This window comes from Mauremys mutica, chromosome 6, assembly GCF_020497125.1.
Source record: "Mauremys mutica isolate MM-2020 ecotype Southern chromosome 6, ASM2049712v1, whole genome shotgun sequence".
In the NCBI taxonomy this organism is placed as follows: Eukaryota; Metazoa; Chordata; order Testudines; family Geoemydidae; genus Mauremys; species Mauremys mutica.
In genome coordinates this window covers 109627506-109638946 of record NC_059077.1, presented here as the reverse complement: position 1 = coordinate 109638946, position 11441 = coordinate 109627506, and the positions used below count along the sequence as shown (strand labels likewise).

General features: G+C 41.6%; 1 protein-coding gene and 1 long non-coding RNA gene across 2 annotated transcripts; one reads left to right on the top strand and one right to left on the bottom strand.

Moving 5' to 3' along the window:
• Positions 1–274: 274 nt before the first annotated feature.
• LOC123373130 lies at positions 275–6125 on the bottom strand. The gene is made up of 4 exons (XR_006580575.1): positions 5785–6125; positions 3666–3835; positions 2549–2601; positions 275–1971 (listed from the first exon to the last, which is right to left on the bottom strand). It is a non-coding gene; the product is annotated as an uncharacterized LOC123373130 (long non-coding RNA).
• On the top strand, positions 3753–10660 carry TUSC1 (tumor suppressor candidate 1). The gene is made up of 2 exons (XM_045021951.1): positions 3753–3835; positions 6471–10660. The coding sequence occupies exon 2, from the start codon at positions 6563–6565 to the stop codon at positions 7130–7132; it is 570 nt and encodes a 189-aa protein (XP_044877886.1). The 5' UTR covers positions 3753–3835; positions 6471–6562; the 3' UTR covers positions 7133–10660.
• The last annotated feature ends 781 nt before the right edge of the window (positions 10661–11441 follow it).

Genomic DNA, 11441 nt, shown 5'->3' with positions numbered 1-11441 from the left:
TTTTCACTGCTTAGAGAGCAAAGGATACCACAATATTCAATCTGTCCCTTTTTGATACAGTTGCTTGCAGGGAAGGGATAACTCAGTGGTTTGAGCATTGGCCTGCTAAACCCAGGATTGTGAGTTCAATCCCTGAGGGGGCTATTTAGGGATCTGGGGCAAAAATGTGTTTGGGGACTGGTCCTGCTTTGAGTAGGGGGTTGGACTAGATGACCTCCTGAGGTCCCTTCCAACCCTGATATTCTATGATACCAATAAGACATTTGTGGGCAATGAGTAGAGTCACCAAGTTAGGGAATAATTTTGCAAACCCTACTCTCTTGTAGGTAAAGGATTCCAGGCCTGGGGCCTAACGATACAATAAATAAATAGATTATCTGGAAATCAGTTACCTTTCTAATTCTGGCCCATCACCACTATAATAATAGCATTAAAGTAAACAAAGTCCACAGCCTGAAGGACAGAAGATAAAGCAACATCTTTGAAAAGAGAGGGAGCTTCTTATTTACATTCTGAACATTGTCTTTCGGTCTTTCTGTAAAAGACTCTTTAATCTTGTGGACTCGTATGTCAATCCATTTTGAGTTCAAAACAAACAGGAAGCATATTCCACAGAGGGAGGAACAGTATCACAGCTGTACCTTTGCATATCCAACATAGAGCAGCTGTTCAGCAAAGGAGCCACTTGTGTTCCTGCTGCCACAGAAATGTCTCTTCTCTTTCAGCGTCCATGTGTTGTACGTAGATATTGTTTCAAAATTAGTGTAGACCCAGAACAATGCAACTTTGAATGAACACGCATTTTGGGTGCAACCAATAATACATGTCACCTTGCTGGAATTAGAAATGTACTTATCTGAAATACTGACTGTGGCCACTCTGCATGAGAATGGGCAAAGTTGTCCACTTTCCTTCTGTTTGCTACTCTGCCCCATTGTTGCTATTTGATGAAATGGCTAATTGTGCAGAAGGAGACCTGATTGTAGTGCAACTCCTTCCAATCCTCTCCAGAAACTCTCCTTTTGCAGAAAATTATCTACCCCACATCTGGCTGTTGATATTTAATGAACTGTTTCCTCTTCCCCTTTGCCACCACAGCATTTTCTGCTTTAAAGCTAGTTTCTCCATTCTGATCCATGGTATTCTGAGGCAGAATATCACGGCAACATGAATCCTAATTAAAGCTCGGAAGTCATGCTTTCTTTATTTATATCTTAATTCTTCTTATGGCAACACATGGCTAGAATTAAATGATGCTGTCAAATAGTGAAGCTAGTGTTTGATGGCTTTTAATATTGTTGCCCATATCAAAGGAATAAATACACACAATCAATATTACCTAATCTTAACTCTGTAGTAATTATTTCAATAGAGTGGTATTCATTCTGTCAAGTATCAATAAGGCCTCTTGATAGCAACTAAGAAGTCTATTTGCTGGTAATAAACCATCTTCAGTGGGGGCTTTGGAAGGAATATTAGCAACAGCAGCAACAATGCCGTGAGTAGTTTATAAAACTTTTCAGTGTATAATGATAATAAAATCATAGATTAAAGAAAACAAGAAGAAGCAGCAGCAATTCAGACCAAGAGGTTATATATAATAAAGATCAGCAAGCCTGCCAACAGAAAATACCTGTGGGCACCTCTCAAATCACCCACCCCATCCTCTCAGTACTTCAAACAAGGTGGTTTGATGTAATTCCCAAAACTACAGCTCTTCCAGGGATGACAAGGCAATCTAATATTCCCCATTTCTTAACACTCCTGACTTTCAAGGAATGATGACAACTCAAACAGAATGCCTAAGGCTGGTTGACAAGGAGGATACAAGTAAAGCAGTTACCAAGTCTTCTTCCCCATCTTCTTCTGCAATGTAAATCTTTAGTTTCAGAGTTGGCTTCTGATCTCACTTACACCAGGTCAACACCACTATAATTCCACTGACGCTGACAGAGTTATTCCGGATATACACTGGTAAAGAGGGAGCAGAATCAGGCTCTCATTATTCATGGCTGACTTGTTCATTGTGCAGAACTGCTGAGAATAGGTATGCTATGCTTCCCCACACTCAGACTAATGTACAATGATAATACAGGTGACATCATAAGCTTTATCAACACGGCTCTCTTTTATATAGGAATCATCAGTTTAAAATGCTTGAATTTCCTCCTGATTTCAAAAAACATTTATGAAGACCAATGAAAAGGGTCAGCAGTGTGATGCTATCAGAATATCTATCATCTTGTCACAGACTTCTCCTCAGAGTGCCAGCAGTGTTCTTCCTTGTATCAAAGGAGCTATGATTAATATTTGCTTATGAAGTGCTATCTAGTTTTACAAAAGTCAGTTGATTAATTTGGTTACACTTGGAACTGGTTTTGATAGGTGAGATCAGCTACAGGAATACGCAATTCCAAATTACATATAAGTGGCAAGGAAACTTTCATCTCATCCTGGATTCTTAGTGTTAAGTGTATGTTGTTTCCCATCCACCCCCCGACTTCCACCCCCACAAAAAGAGAGCTTGATCTGGATTTTTCTACATTACCTCTACGTCTGCTAGGATCACTGCTGCTACTATCCATCTCTCTTTCTCTCCACCTATGAGAGGAGTGTCAAACTTATTTTTGGCAGTGGCCAAATTCTATTTTTCATTGTGGTACATGGCCAAAGTATAAATTTAAGACTGCATACTCGCCTCGATCCACCGAGGAATGCCCTAGGATGCCAATGAGGGGTTTGCACAAATATCAAGGACAGAATGTGACTTTTACATAGTAACTACACTTTTAGTTTATTTATGATTTATTAAGCACCTCATTGTCACATTCAGCTTCATTCAGCTGGAAAATATATTCCTCTATAAGATCACCACTATTTCCCTTCCTTCCTTCCTTTCTGTGTTTCTCTTCAATATCTCTAACTTCACGTCTTGTTTTTTCTTCCCTACGTATCGTTTTCCCTGCTGTAATTTCCAATTGCTACCATCTCTATGAGTTTTACTCCTTTTCTACCTGCTAAACTGACAAGCAGTGAAATAGTTAATGCTTCCATTTAAAGTGGTGGTGTTTGGCTTCAGAATCAACACTCCAGCTTGATTAATGCAGCTGAGGGCTGCAGCAGGGTTGGTTCATGTCTCTCAAAGCCATTGTTTCAGGCTCTCTGCAGGCGCAAGAAGACAACACTGAATTAGTGAACGCTTTCTTCTCACTTGGAAAGTTAGGTTCACAGCCAGAAGATCCAGAAACTTTATTTACTTATTCATTTGAAATGACTGCTTAGATTCTGAAGAATCTGCATCTCTCTGGGCCACCTAAATGCATCAAATGGACTGGATGCAGGATTCAGGCTGGGCATATATCATCCCTGATCCATAATATTTTGACAGCATCTATTAAGTAGGTATTGAAATTACTGTAAATTCTGTAGTGTAAATGCAGTACTCTATTTTTAGACCTTTCTCTCTCTTTCACATAACAGAGCCAAGGTTATGGATTGAAGTCCATACTGAGTGGCTCTGTCTCCAGGTCAGCTCAGACGGCTACCTTAAAATCCTGAAAATGTTTCAGAATGGTGTCTATGGATCTGAGTCACAATTGCCCCACAGTCACATTACACTGACTACCCTGGCACAAAGTGATCATAAAGATACCGAGAGTACCCACAGAATTGTCCTGGCATCAGGGGTGTCCTCGTGTAGGCACAGAGTCACCATAGCTGGCCACTCTCTGCACAGAAGCTTTCCATTCAGGAGACAAAGGGAGACTTGGTGTGGCATTCCTATGCCAAGGCTATTTCCAGTTGTTGGAGCAGCCTGTAGTGGGTGTTCAGTTTTCTGTGGGGGGGAGAACAAGGGGAATGAATTTTTTTGAGGTAAGCAGACACTTGCTGTAAAATTTTTAATTATGTCCAAAAAACCAGAAAACACACAATAACAATTTTCCATTGAAAAAAAGCTTTTGTGGAAATGCTGAGCAGTCTCCTGTACCACTCTTTTCTCTCCAAAAGCCTATAGTAAGGCCCTGTTCCTGCAAACGTGAGAAACTCAGGTCAATGGGATTATATATACAAATTAAATTATGCATGTAGCACTTGTGAAACTGGGGCCTAGTTAAATTTAAATGTAAGATTTTTTTATTTGATTTAGCTTCTGAGAGATTTTTTTGCAGAGAAATAGGATTAGTTTGTTTTTATATCTGCCGGTTTTAATTCTTGGCAGTTAGTGCCATTGTTTTAAACAATACCTATTGTAGGGCTGGGGTGTGACTCTGAGTCACTATTCAGCCCTGTTCCCCATTTGCTCCAGGGAACAAGTAAACTGCACCAGCAATGTACTAAGTGCAGAGTCAAGACTGTGCCCATTCCCTTTCCCAGCATGCCCACTCCCTGCCCAATTTTGTGGGACAAGGTAGAGTAGCTCTGTGGAGGCTACTCTCTTTTCCTCACTGTGACCTGCCCTGCAGGTAGCCTGCACAGTACAGGGTACCTTATGCTCATGTTTGCCTATGTTGTTGCATATAATCCTGCCCCAAACCATAACTTTAATACTTTGTACATATATAGCACCTTTCATCTAAGGATTTCAATGGGTTGTTTTACAGATAGCTGGGGAATCTGAGGCACAGACAAAGTTAGTTTTGGCATGTGAGGATGGTGTTTATGTGAAAATTGGTCCTTTGATTTCTGTCTGTATTTTACTAACTCCTTGTATATGTGCCTGCAATATGGGGTAGATGCATTTTTTTAAAAGAAATTGAAATAATGAATAAAATAAAAATAAGGGCCAGATTGTGATACCTTTACTCATATTGAATATTACTTTACCCACAAATAATCCCATTAAGCTCAATGATGTAAGGTACAATTCATTGTGAATAAGGTTATCACAGTTTTACCCGAAGAGCTTTGATCACACAAAGCCCAAGAACTACACTGCACCTAGGGTGACCAGATGTCCCGATTTTATAGGGACAGTCCCGATTTTTGGGTCTTTTTCTTATATAGGCTCCTATTACCCCCCGTCCCAATTTTTCACATTTGTTGTCTGGTCACCCTAACTGCACTCCCTCCCACTATAATTACTTGGGCCTAATCCAGTTTGGGGTTAAGTACTTTCTACTCTGATTAATTTCAACAGAGGTTCAGGGGGCTCAGCAGTTTTTGGGATCAGGCCCTTATTTTGATATAAAGTGCCAGGGTGCCCTGATGATAGGCACGTCTACCAATTTTCTAAACAGAAACAGTAAAACTGTTAAATTTTAGTGCCTATTTATTTCAGTGCAAAATCAGATTGGTCACCTATTTGCATTATTTTCACACTCTCAGTCAGCCTCTCCTTTGGAGTTTATTACTGGAAATATTTGCTGTAAATTCATTTTTGCTGACCAGCAGATCTGGCAAAATGACTTTACAGCAATACTGAGATTACTTCCAGGCTACAGTGATTTTCAATTTTTTAAAAAAATGTTGTAAATAAGCACCTGCCTGTTATGGAAGGAACAGTTCTAAAAATTATTATTTACTGTTTTGTTGAGCACCAACCACTTGATCTAAAATCCATTAAAATCAATGGGATTTTTTCCACTGACCTTGATGGGGCTTTGGCTCAGGCTCAAACAGTGCTCAGTGCTGTGCAGAGCATACAGTAACACATGGTCTCTATCACAAGTTTACAATCTGACACTCCAATCCTGAAAATATATATATATGCACATGTAATACTACATACATATGAGTAGTCCCAATGAACCCAGTAGGACTACTCAGTCATAGAAAGTTACTTACATGGATAAATGTTTGAAGGATTGAGGCCTAAGGCCCAGATCCTACTTGCATTTACATCTGCACTCCATGGAATTACATTGATTTGAGCTCTTCACAATACAGACTTTTATTTCTTCTAGTGGGATTACTCATAAATTAGTTGTTTTCACATGGCAGTCTTCAGTTAGAAAATTTCACTGACTTCAGTGGAACTATCCCTGGCAGTAATCTGTACAAACATATTTCGTTGTCAGTTTAGATTTTCAGGTCTAGCGCCTGCACTGGATTTTGTCAAAGCAGACCCCGGTATGATCGCTATGCTCAGTAGCATTTGTAGGATCAGGCCTTTATAGTGTAAGCCCTTTGGCACAGGGACTTCGTGTACGCTGTACAAAGTGGGGGCATATTGTTGTCACTAAATAAATAAATGATGATGAAATACTCATCTTTTTGTAATAATTTTGGAAAGGGTGGCCTGATGGATCGCTGTGGTGCTTTGTATTTTCAGAGCAGGTGCCCTGACCTTCGCCAGATGATTTAGTGGGTGAATTCTGCTATTTTAAAAAGGGAGAGGTGGCTCCCCTGCGGCTCCCCCTGCACATCTGGCCCTGGAAGGCCAGGCACAAAGACAGCTGGCAGCACCAGCTGTTCCACAGCTGTCCCCACCCCCGCCCCTCCGCTCCAGCAGCCTATCGCTCCGCCCTCTCCTTTGCATAACGCGGCGTCATCATTAAGCGACCCTCTTCCGCGGCTGCGCCGAGGAGGCGGGCGGAGCCGGAGCGGCGGAGGCACAGCACGGATGAGGCGCATGCGCGGTGCTGGACGGCGCTGGAGCTGCGGGCCCGGCGCGGGCTCGCGGAGGGGTCGCGGGGCAGCCGTTGGCGGGGGCGAGGCGGCGGCGGGCGGCTGGCGCGGCCTGGCGGGCGGCTCGCCGCAGCAGCTGGCGGAGCGATACGCGGACTTGGCCGCCAGCCACAGCGAGGCGGTGCGGGCCCGCGAGGAGCGGGAGCGCCAGAACACGCGGCTGCGGGACGAGAACGCGCGGCTGCGGCTGGAGAACCGCCGCCTGCGCCGGGAGAACCGCAGCCTCTTCCGCCAGGCGCTGCTAGGGCCCGGCCCGGAGCCCGACGCGCCGCCCCGCCCGGGCTCCGCCCCCGAGCCGCCGCCGCCGCCGCGGGAGGAGGAAGCGGCGCTGGCGGCCCAGCTGCGGCGGCTGCAGGAGCGGCACCGCCGGGCCCTGCAGCAGCTGCGGCGCCGCCGCGCCCAGGACGGGCTGGAGGAGGACGGGGAGCTGGACGAGCTGCTGCGGGAGCTGGACGGGGAGCAGCCGCCGCCGCCGCCGGAGAAGAGCCTGGCGCCGCCCCTATAGCCCGGGGGAGGCTGGCGGGGCTCCGCAGTGCTTTGGGGACCCCCCCCCTTTGGTGCCTGAGGCGGACCCAGCTGGCTGCACCCTGCGGCCGCCTCACCGCGGGGCTCCCCTGCCCCACAGGGGGTTCGGGCCCCAGAAGTAGGCGCGGGAGCTTCCTGCAGGAGCAGCCGCAGCGGCTGGAGGAGCCCCACGCGGCAGGAGGGAAAGGGCCTCACAGCGCAGGTGCCTCGTGCCCTTGGGTGTTGAGGAGAAGTTCGTCCTAGAGGGAGAAATGGATTCTGGACTTTGCCGCCTCCTGGCCTTGCCCTGTCTGCCTTCTCAGCTTTGAGTTTGGACCTGTCTCTCTAGTTATCTTTGTGCAGGAGTGAACAAATCTCACAGAGGCCATAATAGCCTTGTAGATGACCCAACAATGGCACATTTTTTAGCCTGCTACTAGGTTTTAGTACCCATGTATATCAGTTTAAAAAATGAAAAGTTTGTGCGCCAGATTTATTGTGACAGCACTTTAAATGAAAGCTGATAATCCTCAGAATCCTTCTGAATTGGTTGGATATCATCTGCCACTCCATTCTCTGTATATCTTTGACTATTGATATGTTCATCCTTGTCTGTTGCATAATTGGTCTAGACATGGCACGTCCAATTCATAAAACCACAGGTCATACTAAATAAATCCTTGACAACCAAAATGCTTCTACTAGATGTGTATATATTCATCTGCATATTACAAATCACATTTGTTTTATACTGTAAATAGCTACTCTTCAAAGTTCTTAAATTTTGCTACCAAGGTTTTTTCAAAATTCTAAGAAACAAGCTACTCAATTACTTATCTTTCTGTTTTAAGTAAAAACTATTTGTCACTTATATAACGGAAACTATTTTAATTTTTAGTTTCTATTTACTGTCTGAAAGACCAACCTTGTAAACATATATGAGTAACATTATTTGCATCTGTAGTCCTATTGCCTTTAGTAGGATTAATCAGATGAGGAAAGTTAGGGTTGAATGCCACTGTTTGTGGGATGGGTCCCTAAAACTTAATTACTAAACTTTTCACTGAGAGAAGGCGGTACTTATGTAACCTTAAAAAAACCAAAATAAACCACTCACATAACTTCAAACTTTGTTTGGAGTTAGATATATTTATGGGAAAAGAGGAATGCTTGTACTAACTTCACTATTATTGTTTAATATAATTGAGGTTTAGAATAGTCTGTGTAGCATCCAGCATACAAATTTAATTGTGATATAAAATGTACAGTATCATTTGTTAAACCAATATCAATACATAAAAAGCTTTTTAATTAAGTTTTAGGGGAATAGACCTGTTTAATGTGATAGGTCTAAAGAGCACCTCTGCTGTGCAGTTCATCTTCCTTAGTCTTTAATGGGAATTCTAGAATGTCCGTTTCTGAATGTCTTGTTTGCTCACTAGGTTGAAACTACCCTTACTAGCCATTTTAAATTGGCTAATAAAAGTGAAGTACAATGGGTACAAAAAAATCAGTGACACGTCCAAATGTTTTATATTTAAATAAAAGTTACTGTGTTCTGTGAACCATTCCCAGTAAAGTAGATGTATAAACTGCAAGTGAAAAGAGGGATTTAGAAAGGAAAAATGCCCAAGCAACTTGTATGGTTTAGCAGAAGAATAGTATAATAGAGGCTTACAGTACTTGAGTAGATGACCTTTTAAGGCCCCTTCCAGACCTACATTTCTGTGATTCTGTGATCGTGTGTTGTTGCAATATAATGATGGAAAACATCTGAACACAGAAATTATTTAAGACAAAATATTGCTGTAGGCATTAGGGCCCTGATTCCAGGATTTTATTCAGTGCTCCACAGTTTGTTTATAGCATGTTCCATTTTGAAGACAGTCAATCAAATCAGATATTGCAGCTTATAGATGTCAGATACAGTGAGGGCAGTTAATTATTGCCTTAAAGGAAGGTATCTAAATATTATAGATAAGTTTATATAGCTGATGCATACTTTTAAAGAGATTTAATGGATAAACAGAGTGAACTCAAACAGAAGGATCATTGGTTCTAAAATGTAATATGTATGTCTGGCCTGCACCTTAGAAAGCTCAAACAAAATTCACCCAGGAGTTTCTATTCTAGTGGGGCTCAGATTCATTACTAGCGGTCTGCTGAAGTATGTAAGTGTCTTTCAAGCATTATTTAACATTGGTACACTAAAGGGTCAAATTTTTAGTTGGTATAAATTTATTGAATTCAGGTCAGTTATAATAATTTACACTAGCTAAGGATCTACCCCTGTTTTTGTCTCTTGCTGTTAGAACACATTGGCTAAAGATTGATGAAAAGGTGACTCTCCTGTTGGATTACCAGGATCACTAAGAGCTGCAAGAGCAGGCCATTAACAATTTTCAATATTAAAATTATCCTTTAATCCCATAGCAACAGTAACTTGTTTCTGGCTCTAGTGCAGTGTACTGTACATTAAAATCCTCATTGTCATCAGTGGTAGAAGAAGAATTTTGATGATGTTTTTCATGTTAGAACTCACAGCATCAAGACTTTAAGGTGATGGGAAGGAATGTTAGTTTTATAGACTACCTAACCTTCCCTCTTTCTAAACTTGCTTGGTCTTTCTATTTTGATCCTCTTAGTCCTATATCTCTGGTTCTGCTCTCACTCTCAGTAATTCAGACTTTAGATGTCTACTCAGGACCAGAAATCATAGTTGTCTTACACCTTACATCTTTTACTTCCTTCAGCTCCCATGTTGAAGTCTATCTATCACTTTCTCCAGAGCAGTCTGTTTCATTCTTCTTTTGATCTACTTGCTGTGGAATCCTTACTTGTCTTTTATTGTGCCTGGCATTGGCTATTGCACTTCTACATTTATGTTCTTATTGAATACCTGCTCTTTCACTATTTGGGGAGGGGGGGAGTGCAGAATGTGGTCTCCAAACTATTTTCTGTAAATGGAGCTGTACCACTCCCATTTTCTTCACTAATTTATTTTTCATACAATTAAAAATTGCCCTCCTCGTTTTGAAAACTTGATTATATATCCTAATTTCCTTTCCTCCATGCCTCCCTCAAGTATTTGGTGGGGAAAGTTGCGTTCTCATTTTGGTTGCCATAATAAACTAACTCCCTGGACCAGTGAATCACTTCCCTCTTTAGAACAAAACACACACACTCTTTTTTTGGCTGCCTTATGATTCTCACATAGTATTTTGTAGTACCATGTATGAAGAATTTAGAGGAAAATCAGACTTCTATAACAGTGGGGCTTTTTCCCATACTTCTTTAGGCTTCTTCCTGTTTCTCTGTAAATATTGATCAGAATAAATAATGAACTTGATTATTCTAGCTAAATAGTAACAAACGTGTTCTACAACACTTGAAAGACAAATTAGATTATTTTAACTAATTTGCTGAAATATCCCACTCCATTTGGAAAAATGAAAACCTTTAGATCTGGGTGTAGATTTGCCATCTTCCATCGGAACTAATGAAATAAAGTCTCTTGTTTTTACATGAACATTTAGCCTTCTTATCTGTGGACTGTACATTATCCATCTCTCTTGTGGCCTCTCTTCACCCCTCCAAAAATTAAGTGGATGATTCAGCAGAAGCTATATCCATACCTATATTAAAATAATTTTTGGGATGTGTGTGTGATGGCAATTACTTTAAAACACATGTGTATGAACATAATATCTCAAGTGTGGTGCCATAGTTAATATGCATTCTATGACTCTTCTGAGACCTAATTTAAGTTTTATTAAATATTGCTTTCTGAAGGAGCCTGTGTCCGCTACACTCATCTCCTTGAATATGTTAAGGCCTTGGGGTGCTTTAACTTGCCCACAGAGTATAATGAAATAAATTAAATGTCTTTGTGATAAACTAAAGCAGTTCAGATTAGTTTGAAAAGCAATCATCTGTTACTCTTCCCTTTTCACAATCTCCTCTCCTGTATCAATTTATTTGTACTTTAATGGTGTAACTAGGAAGTAAGCTATATGGAAAGTCACTGTTCAGACTGCTGAAAGTGGTAGTTTAAAATTAAAATATGAGCTTGGAGCTTGGTGAGTTTCAATAAAGTAATTGTGTGCCTATACAGTTACTATATTCTACTGCTCTTCCTATGGAACTCCTTTCCCAAAAAATCAGACCTTATTAGAATGTAAAATAGTAATATGCCAAAATTAAACCTTTTGTTTAAATTTTTGCTACTAATGTTTCTCCTTGACCAGTTCTGCTGAATCCCTTGCTCATTCTGCCTACCAGCTTCATGCATACCAGAGCAGGATTGAGCT